General features: G+C 45.4%; 1 protein-coding gene across 1 annotated transcript in view; it reads right to left on the minus strand.

Moving 5' to 3' along the window:
* gon4lb (gon-4 like b) overlaps nt 1-25,327 on the minus strand; it is a 30,581-nt gene continuing 5,254 nt past the window's right edge. Inside the window, exons 8-30 of the mRNA XM_070911321.1 lie at nt 22,070-22,171; nt 21,743-21,889; nt 21,323-21,602; nt 20,789-20,890; nt 19,946-19,986; nt 18,877-18,971; nt 16,719-16,962; nt 14,434-14,520; nt 13,298-13,484; nt 13,065-13,215; nt 12,236-12,386; nt 11,980-12,096; nt 10,320-11,420; nt 9,905-10,151; nt 9,638-9,795; nt 3,306-3,503; nt 2,796-2,939; nt 1,783-2,091; nt 1,582-1,680; nt 1,358-1,484; nt 659-1,265; nt 443-545; nt 1-313 (exon numbers count right to left, since the gene is read on the minus strand). Of these exons, the coding sequence (XP_070767422.1) occupies nt 197-313; nt 443-545; nt 659-1,265; nt 1,358-1,484; nt 1,582-1,680; nt 1,783-2,091; nt 2,796-2,939; nt 3,306-3,503; nt 9,638-9,795; nt 9,905-10,151; nt 10,320-11,420; nt 11,980-12,096; nt 12,236-12,386; nt 13,065-13,215; nt 13,298-13,484; nt 14,434-14,520; nt 16,719-16,962; nt 18,877-18,971; nt 19,946-19,986; nt 20,789-20,890; nt 21,323-21,602; nt 21,743-21,889; nt 22,070-22,171 (4,914 nt within the window). The 3' untranslated portion in view covers nt 1-196. The remainder of the gene's footprint in view (nt 314-442; nt 546-658; nt 1,266-1,357; nt 1,485-1,581; nt 1,681-1,782; nt 2,092-2,795; nt 2,940-3,305; nt 3,504-9,637; nt 9,796-9,904; nt 10,152-10,319; nt 11,421-11,979; nt 12,097-12,235; nt 12,387-13,064; nt 13,216-13,297; nt 13,485-14,433; nt 14,521-16,718; nt 16,963-18,876; nt 18,972-19,945; nt 19,987-20,788; nt 20,891-21,322; nt 21,603-21,742; nt 21,890-22,069; nt 22,172-25,327) is intronic.

The raw sequence follows: 25,327 nt of genomic DNA on the forward strand, positions 1-25,327 counted from the left end.
TGAAAAAAATGTTTTATTGTAAAAAAAAAAAAACCCACCTTGCATATTTACAAAAACATTAAATAATCTGAAGTTTTCATATTTACAGTTTTTTTCATGTATAGTAAACGCATCTTCAATGAACTATAAAAGTCCTGGGAATATGAAACAAACTTAATTTTGTCTGCTGCTGAACCTGTGGCTCTGATTGGTAATATCAGTCCTCTTCCTCATTGGCTGGTGTTGGATTAGTGGACGGAGCCTCGTCCTCAGAGCTGGTTTGACGAGCCGCTGTCCGAAACAAACTCATCAAATCCCGAAACCGGCGAGAGACCTGGGGATACAAGGAAGAGTTACTGACTGTTTACTGCCCTGTCAGTCAGAATAATCAAAAAACGTATTCTGCTCGTTAATACTGATAATGAGTGAAAAATCCCCAACAGAAGTCTGAACAGCCAATCACCTCACTGGGAGTCTTGTTGCCAAGCAGTGTAGAGATGGCTTGGAATGTGTTCTGATTGGCTCCTTCCTGCTGACATGTCGTCAAAATGACTCGATCTGCTTCTCTGAAAAACAACAACAGGGTTAAATACAATCTGTCCCCCTGCTGCTCCTCACAGAGGAGGAGAAAGGTGACCTAAGGAGTAGGAGCAGACAGGAGATGACGCAAAAGGTGTACCTGGTCCAGAGGATGACCTTCTCTCCGCTCGCTGTCAGAGAAATGTTCTTAGCACAAACAGGAAGGTCAGGAGGCGGACTGGGCCGAGGAGCAGAGGAGGAGGAGGAGGTGCAGACAGACGGAGAGAAGGAGGAAGTGGAGGAGGTCATGGTGGAAGAGGAGATAGTGGGAGAGGTTGAGGAGAAGGTGATGGATGTGAAAGAGGAGGTGCAAAAAGAGGGAGAGGAGGAGAGGGAGGAGGTAACTGAGGTTGAAGTGATGATGGAGGAAGTGGTAGAAGAGGTGGAAATAGAGGTATGGGAGATCATGGAGGAGGTGATAGGGGTAATAGAGGAGGAGATAATAGAGGAGATCATGGAGGAGGTGGAGGGGTTTGAGGAGGTAATAGAGGTAGAGGAAGTGATGGGGGTAATTAAGGAAATAGACGAGGTAGTGGGGGTTTGCAGCGCCTCCTCTCTCCTGCTCCTCTTCACCACCGGGCTCTGCTCCTTCTCACTGTTCTTCCTTTCCTCTTCACCTTCATCATCGTCCTCATCATCCAGCTCCTCCTCCTCCTCTTTCTCATCAATCAGAGGGAATGAGCCTTCCCATGACGCAATGCTTCGATCTGATAACAGAAACAATAAAGTTATACGGAAAAATAAAAACACCTTTAACACCTGTTAATTAGAACCATGGACACATAATCCTGTTCCACACCTAATTGCAGACTGTCGTCGTCCCCTTTCAGGTCCAGGTCTTTGTCACCTGGTTCGTCGTGGGTGGAGCTTATGTGAGTGTACAGAGGATCCAGACTCTTCATGGCTCTGGACACGCCCCCTGAGGTCTGGAGGAGATATGAACTGGTGAGTCATGTGTGTCAGGTGTATATAAACCTTTGTACCGGTCACTTATTCACACCTGATGAAACATGGAGGACAGACCTTGTTGCCATGGCAGCGAGAGCATACTTTCCTCCTGTGTCTGCGGATCTTTGCATCCTGACAGAGGCAAGGCCAGTCTTTATCTGACCAATCACAGTCCTGGAAAAATATCAAATGGCGTCAGAACAAATTCAAGTTTATTGAAGGGAACCAGTGTGAGAAGAAGTCCACGCATGATACCCTACATGTGTGTTTTCAGACCTTGTAGTTTCTGTGGGAGTCCATCTTCCTCCTCTGGCGCCGGCTTGTCATTGGTTGTATCTTATGCCCCTCCTCTTCCTCTTCAAGCTCTGGGAGAGTCACTTCCTCAAAGCCGCTACTGGCTCCGCCTCCTAACAAGTGTCCAACACCCTCCACACCATCTGACCCACCCCCTCCGTCCTCTGGCCAATGAGCTTCTTCGAACTGACCTGGACGGGCCGGATGTGGTCGGAGCTCGTCAAAAAATACCCAGAATTCAGCTTGTAGATGGGTGTGGCCTTTTAGCAGTGTGGCCATCTGAGCTTTTAGCTGAAACACATGAATTTTACTTTCAATAACCCCTAACCCCAGATGTCATATTCAAGTTATTAGAGACAAATTGATCAATAACTTCATGATAAACAAACATCTGATAACAAGGGGTTTTCAAAGTCTGACACTGTTTCCTCAGACAGTTAGCTGTGGGCTCCAACATGAGCCCTGTCTTTTCAGCCTGTATTTATTTACATTCAATACCAGAAACTTCTTTTTAAACTCAACACTTACAATTATGTACACACCTCTTAACCTTTTTCTGTCTAAACTAAATAAATATTAAATAGAACCTAACCCTAATCCTAATAGAATGAAATGAAACATTCCATTATTGATGGCCATTATCAAAGACAAAGTCAATGTAGAAAGATTGGACTGGCAGCACCAGCGCCACAGCAGCAACGCTGTGTGTGGAAACAACGTCTGCGAGAGACAGCAGTTCAGCGAGGTAGCTGCTCACGCGCCACTCGCGCAGGATGTGCGGCCCGGCCATTAGGGTGGGATCTCCTGTATTAATTTAATGTACTTGTACCAAAACCCGTAAAATGATCATTCTGTTGTTTGTATGTGATCATTGATAGAACATTTGTTTCAAATATGGAGTGGAAAAAAGTTTGGGCCTTAAATAAAGGTTAAACTGGTTTCTGTGCAGTTGTTATTGGTTGTGGTCAAACTGGCACTTTGTACAGCTGGCGTACCTCGTGGATGCTGGTTGGACTCAGGTCTGGACCGGTCTGCAGAGCTTTGATGATCTTCTGATAATGTGACGGATTATCTCCAAAACTGATCTCTAACTGTCGCAGGAAACGACGGCTGCGTTCAAACGCCTGCTGCTCCTCAAACTGCAGTCAGGACAGAGTTACATCAACATTTATACAAAAAACACAGAAATACAAAGGTTTGTGATGAAAACATCAACACTCTTCTCTTATTCACTGAATTCACAAATAATCAGTCTGTGAAACACCTGAAATGTAAACTTACCACAGGAAACATTTCAGCAGTTTAAACCAGTGACTGTGAACTACATACGAACACCTGCAGTGACACATATGTGACCCTGCAGTGATACATATGTGACCCTGCAGTGATACACACGTGACCCTGCAGTGATACATATGTGACCCTGCAGTGATACACACGTGACCCTGCAGTGATACACACGTGAGCCTGCAGTGATACACACGTGAGCCTGCAGTGCTACTCACCAGTCCACACAGCAGCGCCTGCTCAGGATGCAGGAATGCAGCAAAGTCTCGAAGGAGGTCTGTCCGGTCTCCCAGGATGCAGCACAGCTTCCTGAACAACAATATCACTTCCTGTCCTTCTCCCACCTGCTCAAACTCATTCAGCAGAGACACAAACTCCTCCACCTGCCCAGGTACGTCCTGCAGCGCCTCACGCACCTGGAAACACACAGTAACAGTCACCTGCAGATACCTCACCAGGTCCTGTTTTAATGTCTCTGAGGCTGCTGTTCCTGTTGCATCAGAAACACCTCTCTTTGAAGAGGATGAGACATTCCCCCCCGCGATCAATGAAGTATTTCTGATTCTAATTTCATTGAGAAATAACTAAACAGACTGTAGATGCCTGAACCCCCCTTCACACATACAAACTCAAACAACAGAGGAGTGACGGGCTGATTTTCATTCAGTGTGAATGCAACCTTTGAATATCTCCCAGTGAAGACTTTCAGCATTCGATATCCGCGGACAGCTGCAGACTGGTATCGGTTGTGTGGACACACACGCGTTTCTATTCATAGTACAATTGAGGGTCCATGTCGGTCTGGCGTTACACACATGTAAAATTCCCGTGTGTGGCAGTAATGCAGCATAACTAACCAACCGCCATGAAAATGAAGAAGAAGAAGCAAGGAGAGAAGTTACAATGTGCGTTTGAAAAACCTATGTCGGACTCCGTAGTTTTCTCTGGGCCCTTACCCAATCTGACCAGTGATGATGTGTTTAGCCGCATGTCATCCTTCAACCGCTGGCTGACAAGGTGGTGTCCAGCAAACGATGTGGGCTTCGTAGATAATTGGCGGACTTTCTGGAAGAGACCTGGTCTGATGAGGAGAGACAGCATTCATCCCACTTTGGATGGAGCGGCTCTCATATCTAGAAATCTGACCGACTTTATTAGTGAACCAAAACCGTGACAACCCAGAGTCCAGACCAGGAGGCAGAGTCGCAGTCCTACACGCTTCCCTGCGCTTCCATTAGAGCAGTTACCCACCCAAAACCCCATAATGACTGTGTCTGCCCCCCGACCACTTAAATTAATTCAATCAAAAATAAACAGGAGTCGTCGTTAATAAAAACTTAATAAAAATTAAGACCACTACTGCTATAGGCCAAAACAATAGGAAAATGAAGTGTGGACTGTTAAACATCAGATCTCTGTCATTTAAAGCTGTATTAGTAAACAAGCTAATATCAGATAATCATATTGATCTACTGTGCCTGACAGAAACCTGGCTGTGTCATGAAGAGTATGTCAGCCTGAATGAATCCACTCCACCCTTGGCGGCAACAACTACAATCAAGCGTTTGCAATAACTGGCAATGAGTCATTTACATCGCTGTGGAGGAATTTTGGCCTGCTCTTCTTTGCAGAATTGTTTTAATTCAGCCACATTGGAGGGTTTTCGAGCATGAACGGCCTGTTTAAGGTCATGCCACAGCATCTCAATTGGATTTAAGTCCGGACTTTGACTAGGCCACTTCTAAACCATCATTTTGTTTTTTTTAAGCCGTTCAGAGGTGGACTTGCTGGTGTGTTTCAGAGCATTGTCCTGCTGCATAACCCAAGTGCGCTTGAGCTTGAGGTCTCGAACTGATGGCCGGATATTCTCCTTCAGGATTTTCTGGTAGAGAGCAGAATTCATGGTTCCATCAATTATGGCAAGTCGTCCAGGTCCTGAAGCAGCAAAACAGCCCCAGACCATCACACTACCACCACCACGTTTGACTGTTGGTATGATGTTCTTTTTATGAAATGCTGTGTTAGTTTTACGCCAGATGTAACGAGACGCACACCTTCCAGAAAGTTCAACTTTTGTCTCGTCAGTCCACAGAATATTTTCTCAAAAGTCTTGGGGATCATCAAGATGTTTTTTGGCAAATGTGAGACGAGCCTTTGTGTTCTTTTTGGTCAGCAATGGTTTTCGCCTTGGAGCTCTCCCATGGATGCCATTTTTGCCCAGTCTCTTTCTTATTGTTGAATCATGGACACTGACCTTAACTGAGGCAAGTGAGGCCTGCAGTTCTTTAGATGTTGTTCTTGGTTCTTTTGTGACCTCCTGGATGAATCGTCGATGCGCTCTTGGAGTAATTTTGGTAGGCTGGCCACCCCTGGGAAGGTTCACCACTGTTCCAAGTTTTCTCCATTTGTGAATAATGGCTCTCACCGTGGTTCGCTGGAGTCCCAAAGCCTTAGAAATGGCTTTGTAACCCTTCCTAGACTGATAGATGTCAATGACTTTGTTTCTCATCTGTTCTTGAATTTCTTTAGACCTCGGCATGATGTTTTGCTTTTTGAGATCTTTCAGCCTACTTCATTTTGTCAGACAGGTTCTATTTAAGTGATTTCTTGATTCAACAGGTCTGGCAGTAATCAGGCCTGGGTGTGGCTAGTGAAATTGAACTCAGCTTTCCAAAAAATGTGGTTAATCACAGTTAATTCATGATTTAACAAGGGGGGGGGGGCAATTCGTTTTTCACATAGGGCTAGGTAGGTTTGGATAGCTTTTTTCCCTTAATAAAATGAAATCATCATTTAAAAACTGCATTTTGTATTTACTCAGGTTATCTTTGTCTAATATTAAAATGTCTTTGATGATCTGAAACATTTAAGTGTGACAAATATGCAAAAATATAAGAAATCAGGAAGGGGGCAAATACTTTTTCACAGCACTGTATATGCTTCCTTTAGGACATATCATTAGAAAACACTCCATACATTTTCATTGCTATGCGGATGATACCCAGCTATATTTATCGATCAAGCCAGAAGAACCTCATCAGTTAGCCAAGCTCCAAGCATGCCTTAAGGACATAAAGACCTGGATGACCTGAAATTATCTGATGTTGAACTCGGACAAGACAGAAGTTATTGTTCTTGGCCCTGAACACCTCAGAAACACAGTATCTAAGGATATTGTTACCCTAGATGGCATTGCCCTGGCCTCCAGTGCCACTGTGAGGAATCTCGGAGTTGTCTTTGATCCTTTAACTCCCACGTAAAACAAACTTCAAGGACTGCCTTCTTTCACCTCCGTAACATTGCAAAAATCAGGAAGATCCTGTCTCAAACAGATGCAGAAAAATTAGTCCATGCATTTGTCACGTCTAGGCTGGATTATTGCAATTCCTTATTATCAGGCTGTCCCAGTAAGTCCCTGAGGACTCTCCAGCTGATCCAGAATGCTGCGGCACGTGTACTGACAAGAACCAGGAAAAGAGATCATATTTCTCCTGTGTTAGCTTCACTGCACTGGCTCCCTGTAAAATCTAGAACAGAGTTTAAATTCCTTCTCCTGACTTACGAAGCTCTTACTGGTCAGGCACCATCATATCTTAAAGACCTCATAGTACCCTATTACCCCACTAGAGCACTGCGCTCCCAGAATGCAGGGTTGCTTGTGGTTCCTAGAGTCTCCAAAAGCAGAACAGGAGCCAGAGCTTTCAGCTATCAAGCTCCTCTCCTGTGGAATCGGCTCCTAGTTTGGGTCCGGGAAGCAGACACACTCTCTACTTTTAAGAGTAGGCTTAAAACTTTGCTTTTTGATAACGCTTTTAGTTAGGGCTGGCTCAGGCCTGCCTGGACCAGCCCCTAGTTATGCTGCTATAGGCCTAGACTACTGGGGGACTTCCTATGATGCACTGAGCTTTCATCCTCTCCCTCTTCATCTTTGCACATTCATCACCCTCCAATGCATGTTACTAACTTCATATCTTCTCCGGAGTTTCTTTGTGCTTTGTCGTCTCGCAGGTTCCTGTGGATCGTGGTCCCAGTGCGCCTGGGTGCTGCTGCCAAGGGCCTGCCTGACTCTCATCACTACAGTTATTATGTTTAGTCGTAGTTCTGTTACTATTAAAGCTGTTATTGCTATTATTAATCTCAGCTATTATTACAGATGTAACTACTATTATCAGTCATATTTCCATTATTATTATAATTATAGCTGCAATTTCTACTGCTAGTGCTGCCATACATCTCTGTCTGTCTGTCTGTCTGTCTATCTACGTCTGTCTCTCACTATGAGAAAGTCTTTCTGTCTGTCTATCTGTCTCTCTCCCTCTCTCTCTCTCTCTCTCTCTCTCTCAAACCAAACCGGTCAAAGCAGATGACCGCCCACCTAGAGTCTGGTTCTGCTCGAGGTTTCTGCCTCTTAAAAGGAAGTTTTTCCTTGCCACTGTCGCCAAAGTGCTTGCTCATGGTGGGAACTGTTGGGTCTCTGTAATAACATTATAAAGAGTCGGTCTAGACCTGCTCTATTTGTAAAGTGTCATGCGATGACTTTTGTTGTGATTTGGCGCTATATAAATAAAACTGAATTGAATTGAATTGCGACCGCTTCATGAGAACAGAGATGGGATGTGGAGTACTTCACCATGTCTTTAACATGAGCCTGAGTCTTCAGAGGGTCCTGCGTCCCAGAGGCTCAAGGGACTACAGACCCGTGGCACTGACCTCCCACATCATGAAGACCCTGGAGAGACCCTGGAGCAGCTCCGCCCCATGGTCAAGCCACACTTGGACCCCCTTCAGTTCTCCATTCCGACTTGGAGTTGAGGATGCCATCATCTACCTGCTCAACCGTGTCTACGCCCACCTGGATAAGCCGGCAAGCACTGTGAGAGTCATGTTTTTTGACTTCTCCAGTGCGTTCAACACCATCCGTCCGGCTCTACTGGGTGAGAAGCTGACGGAGATGCAGGTGGATGCCCCCCTCGTGTCCTGGATTGTCAACTACCAGACTGGCAGACCACAGTATGTGCGCTTACAATACTGTGTCAGACAGAGTGGTCAGCAGCACCGGGGCCCCGCAGGGGACTGTCCTCGCTCCCTTCCTCTTGACCTTCTACACCACAGACTTCAGCTACTGCACAGAGACCTGCCACCTTCAGAAGTTTTCTGACGACTCAGCAATAGTTGGATGTATCAGCAAGGGTGATGAGGAGGAGTACAGGGCTGCTGTGGACAACTTTGTCACATGGTGCGAGCAGAACCATCTGCAGCTCAACGTGACAAAGACAAAGGAGCTGACTGTGGATCTGAGGAGGACCAAGGCGTCGATGACCCCTGTTTCCATCCAGGGAGTCAGTGTGGACATTGTGGAGGACTACAAGTACCAGGGAGTTCACATTGACAATAAACTGGACTGGGCGGTGAACACTAATGCCCTTCACAAGAAGGGCCAGAGCCGTCTCTATTTTCTCAGGCGGCTGAGGTCCTTCAACATCTGCCGGACTATGCTGAGGATGTTCTATGAGTCTGTGGTGGCCAGTGCTATCCTCTATGCTGTTGCATGCTGGGGCAGCAGGCTGAGGGTGGCAGGCTCCAATAGACTCAATAAACTGATCTGCAAGGCCAGTGACGTTGTGGGGGTGGAGCTGGACTCTCTGACGGTGGTGGCAGAGAGGAGGATGCTGTCCAAGCTACGGGTCATCTTGGACAATGTCTCACATCCTCTCCATAATGTACGGGTCAGGCACAAGAGCACCTTCAGTGGGAGACTCATTCCACCTAAATCAAGAACAGAGTGCCTGTGGCCATCAAACTGTTCAACTCCTCCCTCTGAGTGTCAGACACTCAGAATAAACAGACTGATTCTGGACTTATTTCACCTGTCATATACTACCTCATTATTTATTCTTTAAATTTACCAGTGCAACATATATACACACACACACACACACACACACACACACACACACACATACATCTATATATATATACATATACACACACATATATATAAACACACATACGTACATACACATGTATATACATGTATGTATGTATGCATGTATGTATGTATGTTGAGTGTGTGTATATATATATATATATATATATATATATATATATATATATATATATATATATATATATATATATATATATACACACACACACACACACACACATTGTTATTGTATATATTTTTTACTTTTATTTTTCAGTTCAATATTATAAATGTGTATTTTTTTTTTTTTTTTATATCTTATCCCCCCGGGGATCAATAAAGTATTTCTGATTCTGAATACCGTACAAGAGATGAGAAGCATTGATGAGGAGAAGCATCCCCAGTAACAATCGGTGCGCTAGCTAACCCTTCCGCACGGTCACAAATTTTGGGCTGCACGCAGACGTCCTCATAGGACAGTCATTGTCAGATGACAACATTTACGCCACACGTACCCCCACGGACCCTCGTGGACACGCCGAAAGTATGAAGCAAGCTTAAAACCAGCAGATTCAGAAACATCACTCTCAGCTCTGTAACCTCACATCAGTAAAGTCGTCTCACCCTACTGAGGTAACTCTGAGCGAATGCCACGTCTTTGCTCTCTCTGTGCGGGTCGTTGTCCAGGATGTTTTCATCGTACAGCAGTAACAGCTTAGCAGCGTCTTTACTGTGGCGCTCCTGACGACTTCTCCTCAGACCACGAAGAGGTCGGCTTCGACCTACAGAGACAGTGAAGACAAAAAGCGGCATCAGGAGGCTTCTAGTGCAGAAATAAAGAAAAAAACCCAGAGGAATTTAAACATCTGATCTATCAGAGACAGCTCTGACCTCTTCCTCTTCCGGGACACCTGCCTCCTCCTCTGGGCGTCCCCTCTCCTGACAGTGTCTCCTCGTCTCTTCCTGCCTTACTGCTCCTCCCCTCTCCTGACCGCTCCCCTTTAGGCCCCTCCTCTTCCTCCTCCTCCTCCTCCTCCTCCTGAGAACCTGGGGAGGTCGGAGAGTGATCCTCCTCAGAGTCTCCGTCTGCACAGAGCCGACGCTCTGCCGCCAGCCACGTCAGCTGCTTCATGGTTTCCTAAAAAGGTCAAAAGGTCAAAGGTCAGCCATCACTTGGCCTCTGTAGGTCAAACACTGACCTATGATCTGCAGGTCAGTCTGAACTGGTGTTGGTGGAAGTCTGAACATGGAAACCAGTGGGATCTATCTCTGATAGATCAGATGACAGATGTGACTTCTTATTTACCTGTAACTCTGGAACAGACAGCACCGACTCCTCCGACGCTGATGACATCACTTCCTCCTCGTCTTCATCCTGTGTGAGGTCATCAAAGTCCTCCTCCTCCTCCTCCTCGCCCTGCTGGTCCTGATCTTCATCCTTATCCTTCTCTCCATCCTCCTCCCTCTCTCCTCCCCTGTCCTCCCTCTGTCCCTCATCCTCATCTTCCCCCTCTCCTCCCTGCTCCCCCTCTCCTCCCCCACCTGCATCCTCCTCTCCACCTCCTCCTGCACCTCCTCCCTCTCTCCCTTCTTCCTCCTCTCCACCAATGTTTTCTTCCCCGTTCAAACTGACCACACCCGGAGCAGTCCAGTTCTCCTCTTCCTCCTCCTCTCCTGCACAGGACGACAGCGGGCTCAGTGTTGGCGTTGAAGCTGAACTTTCCTCCTCCTCCAGTGGAGGGCGCGACTTTGTGGACGTCTGCGCCATCTCCTCCTGCTCTTCTTTGATTGGTCTGTGGAGCTGTTGCCCCTGAGCATGCTGGGAGGTGACGGTGGGTGGAGTCCACATCATCTGGAGGAGGAAGTACCCCGGTTTCACAGCGGCAGCTGAGCAAGGTATTATGGGATTTGTAGTGTCAGGGATGGTAAGGGAAGGGAGGGGGATGGGGCTGGGGCCACTGTCTTGTTGCCTAGAAATGCTCTGCTGCGTCCTCTGGCTGATAGGAAGGCAGGACTGGATGATGTTAGTGCACACGGGGTGTGTGGGGACTGTATGAACAGCAGCCAACTGGACAGCCCCACAGGCAGGAGGCAGAGCCACGGCTCTTGAAACAACAGGGGAGTCAGAGAGTAAAGTTATACCTGGAGGGGGAAGGGACAGGTAGCTGATTGGCTGCATGCCTACCTGTCTCTCTACCTGCCTGGCCAACTGTCTGTCTGCCGGTGCTTTGGCAAGTGGCAGCAGAGATGCATTGTGGGCCAAGGTGAAGCGGCGTCTGGGGGCGGGGGGAGGGGGACGGGACTTGTTGATCCAGTAAGGGTGGAGTCTAAGGTTGCATCCTTGGGGGAGGAAGGGGGGGTAACTGGTGGAGTTCAGTTGGGTCTTCTGGATGATCAGCTGACTGTTCTGCAGGTGGGAACCATCAGAGAACCAGAGTCACAATCAACAACCTGAGGGTTATGTCACAATGCAGACTGATGCTGGTGATGGTTTCGTTGGGTTAGTTACTATGTTTGTGATATATATTGTGTTCGTGATAAGTTAGTTATTAGGGACAGGTTACTTATAATGTAAGTAACAGTTAATATGTTAGTGATAGGTTACTAAAAATTATCTGGTCTCTTTAAGACGTTATAAAACAGCATCAGAATTCTCTAATAAATGATGAAACTGATGATGAAATTGGACGATCATGAAATCACTTTACCAGATCTCGGAATATAACAATTATTGGTAATCTAATTTCAAGTCAAACGCCTAAAATAAAGATTACAGAACTGATTTACAGTGAGGGTCAGGATGACTGTCCTTCAATTAAAATACTTGAATATTTATTATGAAAAATACATAGTTTATGTTGATATAACCCTAATCCTGTAATATGAAGTAAAACTAACAAATAAAACCAGTGACTTCAGTTTGTGCTGGCTTCACACTGATCTGGATCTGGTTTAGACTGTCAGACCTTGAGCCAGTTTGGCATTTTGGAGGTGTTTCTGTCCACTGGGGAGCGTTGGTCTCCTGGCTGAACTCTGCTGCAGGCGAGCGGCAGCGGAGGGACGACTCGTTGCATCAGGAACGTCTGAAAACATGACGAGAACACGGAGTCTAACTTTACATGTCGAAGTACAGAGATGTCTGAAAGAGGAGATGATTTTAGCTGCTGAAAGGTTCTCTGACGATGTCAGACAGTGTGTGTGATGGTGTCACAGTGATATCACCTTGATGACGTTGTTGTGTGGTGCTCTGGGTCCGCTCATCTCTCTGACGTGTTTCCTGAAGTTCCATTGAGTCTTACAGAGCAAGTGGGAGCTGATCAGCTGATCCGACTGGATCGTTCCCTCAAAGTGCTTCAGTCCCAGAACGATCAAACTGCACAGAGGCATCATGGGAAATAATTACCGCCACACTGAACCGTCAGTATATTACATGAATTTGGTACTGGATTCAGTCACAAAATTGCTCGCTGAAGCATGAGCCAAAGAAGTTTTCTAGCTTCTGTGTTGTGCTAAGAGGTGTTTCTCAGTGGGGCCCATAGACATTACATCGTCACACACTTTAAAATGTCTTTTCTAGGCTCTGTGAAAGACCTTCATAGGTTAAACATTCATAATACTAAGAGTAATACCTGAGCTTGTTTGCTGTTGGAGGCATTCTGTCAACAGTTTTACATACATTCATTTTATAATAGAGGTGTATGAGGAAAATGATTTTTGGGCTGCAGGGGATTTTTTAATTGCAGTACTGTGAGTGTCCACTGGGACAAACTGACAGCAAGACAGAGTGAATGTGTGTTCAGTGTAAATCTGGTTAATCAGTAAAGTGTCCAAACTACATTGAAGTCCCTGCTGACAGAACAGTCTGACAGCTGTAAAAGGCTAAACATAAATTAATTCAATGCGAGTCACAGACTGTCTGAAAGGGGTATGAGTGACACCTCACCTGTAACAGGTAACCTGTCTATGTGGAAGAGAAGTGATTTTCACTGTAACTGATGGATTCAAATATAGTGTGTGTGTGTGTATATCTTTGTATATTGTGTATATCTACCCGTCCTCTCCTGCAGTGTAAACACTCCGGTGGTGTCGGGTGTGGAGGGCGGGATCCAGGCTGCAGGTAGGAAGTAGTTCTGGGTAAAGGAAGATGGGCCGGGTGGCGAACAGCCAGGCGGTGTCGACGGGCAGCATAGGGAAGGCGTGGCCTACACAGAACCACAACAAGCTGACAGAACGCTTGCTGGAAAGTCCAAACATAATTACAAATTTAAAAACTTCTGCCCTTACTGTTAGTAGCAGGAGTCATCCGGGGGAGCCAGCGTCTGGAGGCAGCAGAAGCAGGTAGAGCAGGAGGAGGCTCTGCTCTCTTCACCACCTCCTGCAGGAGATCCAGCGCCCCCTGCAGGTTACACACTCTGAAACTGCTGAGGAGAAAAACCTCTTCCTGACGGCTGGCAAACCGCTGCAGCTCCTCCTGGAGGCAAAGGATATTGTTTACTGACTGACCAGGTAGTGGGGGTGTAACAGTACGTGTATTCTGCCCAAACCGTTCGGTTCAGAATGCGACTCTGTTCCGAGTACGCCCTGTGACCCAAACAACTACTGTCAAAATAGCCTTTTTATGTTGAATACTTGCACGTGTGGGAGAGAAATTCACTGGCGCAAGGTTAACTGTTTTGGCAGTACACCAGTTGTTGTCTATCAATTGTAGCACACTAGTCGAAACAAACGAGAGACTAGAGCTGGAGGATCCTCCCATGACATTTAGATCCACTGTATGGGATAATTACTGTTTCCCGTTAGTTATAGCAAAAATGGACAATGATTGGTGTGAAACTGTGTGCCGACATTGTTCAACTGAAGTCGGGTCTGTCTGTGGAAATGCTTCAAACATGACAATTACGAAGGCATCACCTGAATGTGTCGATTCGCGGAACGAGACAAAACCAGACTGCAAGGCGAGTCCTCGTCCTCACAGCATTCAGACAGCCTCTCACTGCAGACTCGGATCAAAGTAATAACTAATGCTACAAGAGACTAATGTTTATTGCTGCAGATATGTGATCGTACTCGGTCAGAGAGAACAAAGAATTTAAATATCTGGTCAAAGTGCTTGAGCCCCGCTACAATGTGCCTTCAATGTGCATGTTATTTTCTTATTGATGAAATGCAAGCATTTGAATGCCTTAACGGTTACAAGAATTATGGTCAATGAGCCACTGTTGAATATTTACATTTTTCAAAATAAATCGAAAAAATGTAAATTTCTAAATTTTTGTTTTCCCTGCTGTAGCGAAAACGTACCGAACTGTGATCCCAAAACGAGGTACATACCGAACCATGAATTTTGTGTACCCCTACCATGTAGTGTCTGAGTTATCTACCGACACACCAGGTAGTGTTTGTTTTGTTTACAGACTGACCAGGTAGTGTTTAGTGGTGCAGGCTTCATGGTTTAGGGCGTCCACACGGTGACTCAGGAGGTTAACCTGAGTCAGCAGCTGCACATGCTGAGAGAGAGAGAGAGAGAGAGAGAGAGAGAGAGAGAGAGAGAGAGAGAGAGAGAGAGAGAGAGAGAGAGAGAGAGAGAGAGAGAGAGAGAGAGAGAGAGAGAGAGAGAGAGAGAGAGAAACATTTCAGTCACACTGTTTCAGGTGAACTACACCTGGAAATGCTGCAGTATTTGTTCATGTTGGAGATGAAGAGGCACTGTTCAAAGACATACAAATACAACTATAGAGAACACTAAATGAAACACATCCATCAATCCATCCATTTCCCGCTACTTAGGGTTAGGGTCTTGTGTTCTTGATCCAGGTCATAGTGGCAGCAGTCAAAGTAGCCCAGACCTGTCCTCTTCCAGCTCAGCAGTGTTCCAAGGTCTGATATATAATTCTCGAGTAAATGGTAAATGATCTCACATATATAGCGATTTTCAACCTTCACGGTTCCCAAAGCGCTTTACAGCTAAGTCTCATTCATCCATTCACTCACACATTCACACACCGATGGCGACTGAGCTACCGTGCAAGGTGCTGGTCTCCATCAGGAGCAGCTTAGGGTTCAGTGTCTTGCTCAAGGACACTTCGACATGACGGGGGCAGCCCCAACCCGCTCTAACCAGCTTTACCTCCTGTGCGACAGTGCTAACCACTGTGCCACCATGCCGCCCAGTGCCGAGTGTGTTCTGATGGTATAAAGAATCCTCCGATGAGTTCTAGTCGCCCCCAGAATCCCCTCCTCCAAAGGGAGGAGTCCAGGAGGATTCTGATCAGATGTTGAGCAACCTCAGCTGACTCCCACATGAAGGAACAGTTGTTTCCCTCTGAGTTACTCACCCCCTCTCTAGGGTTGAGCTCAGGCACCTTGCCAAGGAGACTAATTTCAGCTACTTGGATCCAGCTTCTCATTTTTCAGTCACTACCCAGAGAGTACCACAGCCGAGGACTAGAACAGAGTCTCACCTTCAGGATGAAGTCCTTCTGAACCACCACAGTCTCATACAGAGTGCACATCACTGCTGACTATGCTGAAGTTCAACTCAGACAAAACTGAAGTTAGTGTACTTGGCCCCAAACACCTCTGAAGATATAGTTACTCTGGATGGCATTGCCCTGGCCTCCAGTGCCACCACGAGGAATCTCTGAGATATCTTTGATCAGGACATGTCTTTCAACTCTCATGTAAAACAAACTTCAAGGACTGCCTTTTTTCACCTCTGTAACATTGCAAACATCAGGAAGATCCTGTCTCAAACAGATGCAGAAAAACTAGATGCATTTGTTACATCTAGGCTGGATTATTGCAATTCCTTGTTATCAGGCTGTCCCAACAAGTCCCTTAAGACTCTCCAGTTGATCCAGAATGCACGTGTACTGACAGGAACCAGGAAAGAGATCATATTTCTCCCATATTAGCATCTCTGCACTGGCTCCCTGTAAAACCCAGAATAGACTTTAAAATCCTTATCCTTACCTACAAAGCTGTTACTGGTCAAGCACCATCATATCTTAAAGAGCTCATAGTACCCTATTACCCCACTAGAGCTCTGCGCTACCAGAATGCAGGGTTGCTTGTGGTTCCTCCAAAAGTAGAATGGCAGAGCCTTCAGCTATGAAGCTCCTCTCCTGTGGAGCCATCCTTTAGTTATGCTTCTATAGGCCTCGACTGCCGGGAGACTTCCCATGTTGCACTGAGCTCCACCTCTCCCTCTCCATCGCATTAATGGGTGTTACTAACTGCACATCTTCTCTGTCCTGTAGGTGGTGATCAGCTGACAGCGCTGCTCCTCTCTTCACCTGAGTGTCCAAGACGGCTGCAGATTTGATGACAAAACTACAAAGTCTATCATCCATTTCAGGATACTGTACGGCACATTAGAGGACACCACAGAAAACACTTGAAAACAATATACAAAACACTAGGGGACACTATATGAAACATTCAAGGCCACTTTATTAAGAACCAGAGGACACCATATGAATCAGTAGAGGAAAACATATGAAATACTTACAGGAGAACCATACAGGAGAAAAATACAAATATTGGATTGACCAGATGTAGATGTGGGTAACAACATGTGAAGGGGGTGTCCTTACATCCCATCCTGGAACAGAACCCAGCTGAGGGGAAGGTAATGTCTGACTGAGTGATGTAGTAACATTCAGTTCAGAGAGTGTTCAGTTTGAGGCGAGGTTGTGTCACGTACCTGCTGTATCTGCTGCTGTAGCTGCAGTTTCTGAGTATAGTCCAGGTGGAGAGCGGGGCAGACCCGGCTCGGCAGCACTAAGACAGAAGTGATGGTGTCGGGTTGAGGGCTGGGTGTGTCCTTCCGGTTTATGTTGGTTGGATTGGTTGTGTCCTGCAGGGCTCTCCTCTGCTGCAGAGCTTCGTACTGTTTTCTGACCGTTCGCCGTCGCTCTGTTAACATGCTGGCTAATGGTGCCTCAAAACTACGGACAGCAAAAAGGAACACAACTGCTGTAACACAGAGAGCCTTGAAGACGTCCAGTATGACGTTCTATCAGGTTCCCACCCCACCAATCAGTGGCATGTTTTCACAGATCTGGGATACCCACACCAAGATGTGCCAGCTGTGTTTGGAAAGGTAACTAAAAGACATTTTAGACATTTTTACTATGACATATTTGACCTGATAGGGGTAAAAAAAAAAATGGGACACAGCTTGTTTCAGAAGATTGACAAAGTATGTCTCCTCAACTGGATTCTTCTTCTTCGTGGTCTGTGTGAAGAAGCAGCAGCAGAGGCCATTTCTCTTCCTCCCAACCCAAACAGTCACAGCACTTCTCTGCTGCACTGTCCCAACAGGAGGACCTACATCACTCTGTGATTGTATAGATGCGTATGTGTGTAATTGTATAGATGTGTGTGAGTGTATAGATGTGTGTATGCTTGTATAGATGTGTGTGTGATTGTATAGAGAGGGGTGTGTGTGTGTGTGTGTGTGTGTGTTTGTATAAATGTGTGTGTGAGTGTATAGATGTGTGTGCTTGTATAGATGTGTGTGTGTTTGTATAGAAGTGTGTGTGCGTGTGTGTGTTTGTATAGATATGTGTGTGTGATTGCATAGATGTGGTTGAGTGTACAGATGTGTGTGTGTAGGTGAGAGGTACCGGAGGAAGCTGGAGTGGAAACTCCAGCAGAACACAACATTAGAGAGGTCTGGAGTGGAATGAGGACCATCACTGGTATCAGGCCAACCAACAACAGAGGAGTTGAAGGCAGTGTGAACCAGGCCAACGAACTGAATCTGTTTTTCAGATTCACCTGACTCTTCTGCTGTCTGCTTCCAACCTTCACCTATTCCACTCCCCCCTCCCTCTCCCGCTCCTCACAGCCTCCCACCCCCCTGTGAGAGCTTTCCTCACACCTCGTTCCCCAGTCCCCAGGCTGACGGCACTCTTCAACTTGACGACTCCAGCGAAGAACACTAATGCCCTCTACAAGAAGGGTCAGAGCCGTCTCTACTTTCTGAGGCGGCTGAGGTCCTTCAACATCTGCCGGACTATGCTGACGATGTTCTATGAGTCTGTGGTGGCCAGTGCTATCCTCTATGCTGTTGCATGCTGGGGCAGCAGGCTGAGCGTGGCGGGCTCCAACAGACTCAATAAACAGATCTGCAAGGCCAGTGACGTTGTGGGGGTGGAGCTGGACTCTCTGACAGTGGTGGCAGAGAGGAGGATGCTGTCCAAGCTGCGGGTCATCTTGGACAATGTCTCACATCCTCTCCATGACGTACTGGTCAGGCAAAAGAGCACCTTCAGCGGGAGACTCATTCCTCCCAAATGTACAACTGAGCGCCACAGGAAATCATTCCTGCCTGTGGCCATCAAACTGTTCCACTCCTCCCTCTGAGTATCACTGACACTCAGAATAAAGAGACTGGAAATCTTCTACATATACTGACAGTGCAATACATACAAATGTATATACACACACACACATACATATATATATATATAGACATACATATACATTGCTGTTGTATATATTTTTTACTTTTATTTTTCACTTAAATATTGTAAATGTGTATATTTTTATTATATGTTGTACATACTTTTATTTCTAAATTTATGCTGCTTTCTAATCTTGAATGGGAGAACCAGTACTGTACAATTTCCCCCTGGGAATCAATAAAGTATTTCTGATTCTGATCTGAGTGTGCTTGTATAGATGTGTGTGTGTTTGTATAGATATGTGTGTGATTCTATAGATATGTGTGAGTGTAGAGATGTGTGTGTGATTGTATAGATGTGTGTGTGTGTGTTTGTTTGTATAGATATGTGTGCGTTCGTATAGATGTGTGTGTGATTGTATAGATGTGTGTCTCTGTGCAGGGCTGTTACCGTAAAGCCTGGGGAACGTTGAATTTGGGTCCAGTTTGTGACAGGGCCTCCTCCTCTTGCAGCTCCTCCTCCTCAGCTGCCACCTCCTCCTGCAGCTGCACAGTGAAGAGATGTCAGTGTCATATGAAACGGCCTCGTTGACCAAACAGTCCCTGAACTAAGGAACCAAAAGTATGGTTATGGTTACTCAGTATCTTGTTCAAGGACACTTCGACATAACAGATTGAACCCCCAACCCACTCTACCCTGCTCTACGTCCTGTGACACAGTGCTAACCACTGCGCTACCATGCCACCCACACAGACTTGTTGTCTATTGTAATTTAGTGTTGTGCGACGATGGATTTGAATTAATGCTGTAAAAGATTGTGTTGACTGTAAAAGTACTCGCAATTAAATAACAACCAGATAAAAGTTTCAGAATCAGTTCAGTTTCTTTCACTTTCTCAAACTCTGTCCTGACTTTTCTCATCAGTCATGACTCGTTACAAAGTCCTGACTCAACACGAAGTTGTAGCTCGAGATTAAGTCCTGACTACCCTAACCTGCAGTAAAAACAGCAACGGACTAATTTGCCTAATCTTTGCAAGTCTTTAGACAGTGGTTGAAAGAACCTTTTAGTTCCTTGAAAAGTAGTCCCTCGGACTAAAAGTTAGGTGGAAGCGCATCTTTGATGTATGTTCAGAATGGTGACAGAGTTCCTAAGTTACTCGAATGTTCCTGAAGTTGCTGAAAACGTTGCAGTTGAGCAGGTCTACTACCTGAGCTGAGTGACTGTCTGCAGCCACAGTGAGATCACAGCCACCTCTGTTTTTACTGAGGGGATCCTACTGATCCGACTGACACAGTTGTCATTAGAGACAGATGGTTGTGACTTCTAATCTGTTTAAATCCAGCACAAAACACCACATGTTGCTAACTCTATACAGAGATACATCGACTGTTTGTATACCACTTGCACCAACAGGAAAGAAAACAATATAAACCCCTAAACATGTATCTAAACATCCTCTATGAATACTAGAATCATTAGTAGAAGACAGTAGCTGATAAAAATCAACTCAACTCACTGTCTCAAAGAGCTCCTCCAGCAGCTCATTCACTTCCTTCTCTGAAAAAGAATAAGTGTTGAGAGGAGGACAAGAAGAAAAACACATTCTGAGGTCCACTATTAAGCGAGATTTATTGGTTAGCGAGGTATGTTAAGTCTAAAGCCAGAGTTTTCAGTGTCACAAAGGTGGCTCTCTTTTAACATGGCTAGATCACCATGGTAACTTATGCTGCACCCCTCTTCAGAGGAGGTTATGTTCAGAGTTAAGGATTTAAAAAGCGTCGCCCTTTCACTAATTCTTTTCCTGATGATATTCTCTGTGAGCGATATGGATTCTCAGCTGAGGGAATATGTTACGTATGCAAACCTGTAGAGCCATACGTTAGTAATGCCACCAAACGAAGCTGTGCTGTTACAGCAGGCAAACTGCATGTGTCGCACTGCGCTTAGTAACATGTTAAAATGGATGCATTGAGTGGTAAAATAAATGTATTTACTTGCGAATTTAACCGATTAACAATTTTCTGCCAGCATTCCTCCCTTTTGTATTTTTCATAGCTCTCCATTATAACGACGTGTTCCCCTTGATTGAAGTGGGCGGCACATGGTCTAATTTGTGCAGAAGAAGAATCAAATGACGTGCCAAATGTCCCCTTTTATGGGAACACGCACAGAGCTTGAAGAAGAAAACTGGCTTAACAAATAAAGTTGATAACCACCATTGTGGTGCCCATTATCTCTGATTGAGGTTTTAGGTTTTGTCGAGCCAGCTAACGAGAAAGGGGCTATGTCGAACTTGCTTTGTAGTTCATCCCTCTATAAAAGCTCCAGGTCTTGACCAGGACACACCCACAACACCTACTGGTGATCTGGACGGCCCGGTCTGTCCTGTAATCCTCCAGGTCAGGTTCATCCAGGTCGTCCAGGAAGTTGTACTCTGGGTCGTCATCATCATCGGCTTCCTCTGAGAAAACAAACCGGTTCAGTCAGCTGTCAGAGATGTAAACAACAACAAAAAAGACTCAAATCAAACACTCTCACACTTCCTTTTTTGTTAAAGCTGAAATCAGGAACTTCCTTTAGTTCAAATATCAGAAACTGCTGAACACCTTACGGTTCAATCTACGTTTGTGTTGTGACTCAAACTGAATGGTTACACTTCAGTTAGCTGGTGTGTATTTCAACTTTAGAAACAACTGGTTTAAAGCCATGAATCAGTGCGAGTCGTTGACAGATAATTACGTTTTTCAGATTCTGAAGTTTGTTTTTGAATTTGAAAAAGAAGAAACTATCAGAGTAGACAGGCAGACAGAAACTAAAAAAGGTAAAAACTTTCAGAACATGGAGATGAAATTAGTTTTATTTTGACAGTGCTGCTGTCAGCCTGACCTCTGACCTTCATTGTCGGGGGCCATAAGACCCTGCAGCCACTTTGTCCAATGACGGTCCTCCTCCCTCTGGGTGGCGCTCTGCTCGTACATGTCAGCTGTGATGTCAGGGGCCAGAAGCTCTGCCTCCAGCTGACCCAGAGGAATGTTAACCAGACGAAGTTTGGAGCGCGTGCGGTACGCCAAACAGCTGGAGCCTTCATCACCATCACCATCACCACCACCACCATTATCATTATCATCGTCATCGTCATTGTCATCATCAGCAGCAGCTGTTCTGTCCAGAGACTGAGAGAGAGAGAGAGACGGGTAGTCAATCAGACAGACACATGAAGGCGGGAGGTTTCAAGAAGTTACCTGGTTAAAGGTGTAGGCCTGGGCTGGTGGAGTTAAGTAGTTATAGGTGTAGGTAGGGCTGGGGGGGTTACCTGATTATAGGTGTAGGTGGGGCTGCAGTTCAGCTCCTCTTCCACAGCGTTCAGTCTTTCCAGGAAAGAAGACTCAGGAGCAGTGAGGAGGTGCTGAGGAGCGCAGGTGGAGGCCATCACCTGTTCCCGCAGGTGTCCTGGACATCTCTAAACAACAGGTCAGAGGTCAGGCTACCTGTAGGGGTCAGAGGTCAAGGTACCTGTAGAAGGTCTGAGGTCAGAGTATCTGTAGGTCTGAGGTCAGGGTATCTGTAGGGGGTTAGAGGTCAAGGTACCTGAAGGAGGTCTGAAGTCAGGGTATCAGTGGGAGGTCTGAGTTTAGGGTACCTGTAGGGGTTCATCAGTCCTTTGGTCTGCTGGATGTTTGGGCAGAGATCTCTGTTGCATTTTGGCAGGTGAAGCTAAACTGTCTGCATCACTGAGGAAGGTCTGCACACACACACACACACACACACACACACTTAAATCATTTAAGGAAAATTCTGTTAGGTATTTTTCAACCTTGCTCTTAATCTCACATTGTGTCTTTTCGGACTCTGGATCATAACAACTTCACCTCAGTAGGAGACAACTGTTAACTCTGACTGACCCTGACTCTGGCAACTCTGCAGACAGTGAGATGTCAAAGAAAGCAAAAAGAAAACACAAGAGCACCTACAGTAATCCCCACCAATTTGTGATTGAGAAACACCTGAAGAAGACCCATGTGAACGATCTGAGGCACAAACCAACAGTCATCCCCCCACAACATGGCACCAATATGCTCACCTGATCATCATTTGTATAATCCCCCCCCCCCGGGGATCAATAAAGTATTTCTGATTCTGATTTGGACTGCAGTCCTCCCAGAAGGAAGGCGGTTAAGGAAATAATGCTACAGACAGGAGCAGCATCAGCTCCAAATGAAGTACGTTGCAGCTTTTTACACGAATAAATCTGACGTATTTAAATATCTTTGGAGGGTGATAAGAGCTGCATGGGAAAAATAGATCATGCCTAAGGCATGAAACAGTGTAAGAGTTGTCCTGAAATCCAAAGAAAAATATCCTTCAATAGATGAATCTCTTGAATGTTGAGGGCAAACATTTTCTTTCGTGTGGTTTTCATAAGGTTGGCTACGTATTACTATATCTATAACTCAAAAACCTGGCACTCAAGGATTCTCAGGATGTTTAAGCCCATGCATGCATGGTTTGGTGTCTCACAAGCTACTCTAGACAGACTCTGAGTTCTTCCAGATCCCACAGCCCCTCATTAACCTTGTGAAGTCAGAAGATCATGATCATCATCATCTTGCATCATAGTGGGTGGAGGAACAACCTGCAACCTCACACAAGGAAAAAACATCTGGTGACACAACATGCAGTGCCTATCAGCTGAACTGGAAGACAAGCCAGTAACTAATGTCCTCCCCTTCATTTTTTGTTGACAGAGGGAGAAGCCAACATCCAGCTTTTGATCACCAGGGCCTAACTGAACACAGTCCAGGACTGATTTAGGCCAGAACCCTTTCCTCCAGAGGTCACAGTAACCAACCTGAGACCAAACCTACCAAACTACGGTCTAGCCCCATGCTGTCTGCCGTCACTAAACTGAACTAAAGAACATTGCAAGAAGCAGTAGACGAGGAGTTTGAGCTGGAAAAATTTAGGTATTCTGAATTGGCAGCAGAAGCAGCAGTTCATGGATGGCAGATTTGGGTGTGCACAGATAAAGTAGGTTGTTGGGTTGTTGTCGCAAATATGAGGTGAGGATGAAAGTGCAGAGACAAGCCATTAGATCTCTCTTCAGGAGTTTTACCTGAAACATTTTGGCAGTGCAACAGTTGTTGTCTCTCAGCTGTAGCATGTCAGCTTAGACATTTAGATCCACTGTATGAGAGCATTACAGTTTCCCAGTTAGTCACAGCGAAAATGGACAGTGATTAGTGTCAAACAGTGTGCCGACATTATTCAACTGGAGTCGGTTCTGTCTGTGGAAACACTTCAAACTTGACATTTATGGAGGCATCACCTGAATGTGTTGATTAGCGGAATGAGACAAAACCAGACTGGTAGGCGAATCTTTCTCCCCATAGCCTTCAGGCAGCCTCTCACTGCAGACTCGGACCAAAGTAATAACTAATGCTACAGGAGTGTTTATCGCTGCAGATGTGCGATTGTACTCAGTCAGAGAGAATACAGAATTCAAATATCAGGTCAAAGTGCTTGAGCAACAATGTGCTTTCAGTGTGCATGTTAGTTCGTTGTGCCTGCTCTGTATAAACCAATACAAACTGCAGCTGTTCAGGAGTTATGAACAGGTCAGAGTCTGGGATGGAGCATTCTTGACATTTGTTTTATATTTTATTGACAATATGTCAGCATTTGAGTAAATTAACTGTTACAGTGAGGATTATGGCCAATGAGCCACAGTAAAATATCTACATTTTTCTAAATAAATGACCCCAACAACCGAGGTACATACCGAACCCTGAAGTTAAATTAATCCACTGCAGTAATCCAAGTCCAAAAACAATCAACAATGTGCATCGGCAAACAGATAGTATTACTGCAGAAGTTATCATTGATAATTAACATTACCTAACTTAGCTAACGTTAGCTAACGATGTAAGGTGTCAATTGACATATCTCACTGCTTGTTGTAAAAAAAAAAAAAAAAAAAGGTATAAAAAGGTATGCAATGTTAAATCTAGCCAGCTAACGTTAGCTAACTATTATTAGCTAATAGTTAGAGTGATTGATGTTGGGTGATTGGTTTGTACGCTCTCTTTCCTGCCTGTCGGGTCATGGAGAGCTGCCTTTCTTCCCTCGTCTGCTCCTCCCTGGACTGTTTAAGTGCGTAACCTTTGTCTCCTCTTCCTCACAGCAGTAGGCTTTATTTTGTTTCCAGCTCCTTTTGTGTTCATCCCCTCACGGAGAATGTCAGGTGTTCTACTGTGCAGTGCCACTGGGGCTCATATGGGTTTCTATGCGCTGTTACACATGGAACCCTTATTGCTTCATCTGGTGAAGTGGGTGTGTGTTTGTGGTACCGGACGAACCCATTGAGGGTCTATATAGACTATATCCTGCTTCACCTTTACCCCACTAGTGACAGCCTTAGAGGGAGAAGCCTATATGATATAGAAAGTTAGTTACTACTGTTACTCCAGGTTCTATGAGTACAGGCGCAGATCTCTGAGCTCTGGACCTCAAATAGAAGAAGAAAAAGCTGTTTTTTGGAGCCGATTGTCTGTCTCAGTCCAATTTATACACAAGGTAAGACCGAGGTGAGCCCCACACAACAGGTGGGAGTGGACTAAAGTTTTTTCAGTGCTATAGTCTTCATATCTATATAACCGATGTGTTTGTTTAAATTGTTTAGAACAGCACAAAATATTTTACAAGAGCAAGTTCTTCATTGATCTAGCATATTACTTTTGCTCTCGGATTGATGCATTTAACTTTAAAATGTACAAATGCCCCCGGACTCCCGAGAGGATCCAAGGTCCACCCACCACATTCTCATAAAATCCTGTGAGAAACACTGGCACCTTAACTCCAGACAGAACCAAAAGTACAAAGAGAAGATGAACTCCAGATA

The sequence above is a fragment of the Enoplosus armatus genome, chromosome 9 (genome assembly GCF_043641665.1).
Source record: "Enoplosus armatus isolate fEnoArm2 chromosome 9, fEnoArm2.hap1, whole genome shotgun sequence".
NCBI lineage: Eukaryota > Metazoa > Chordata > Actinopteri > Centrarchiformes > Enoplosidae > Enoplosus > Enoplosus armatus.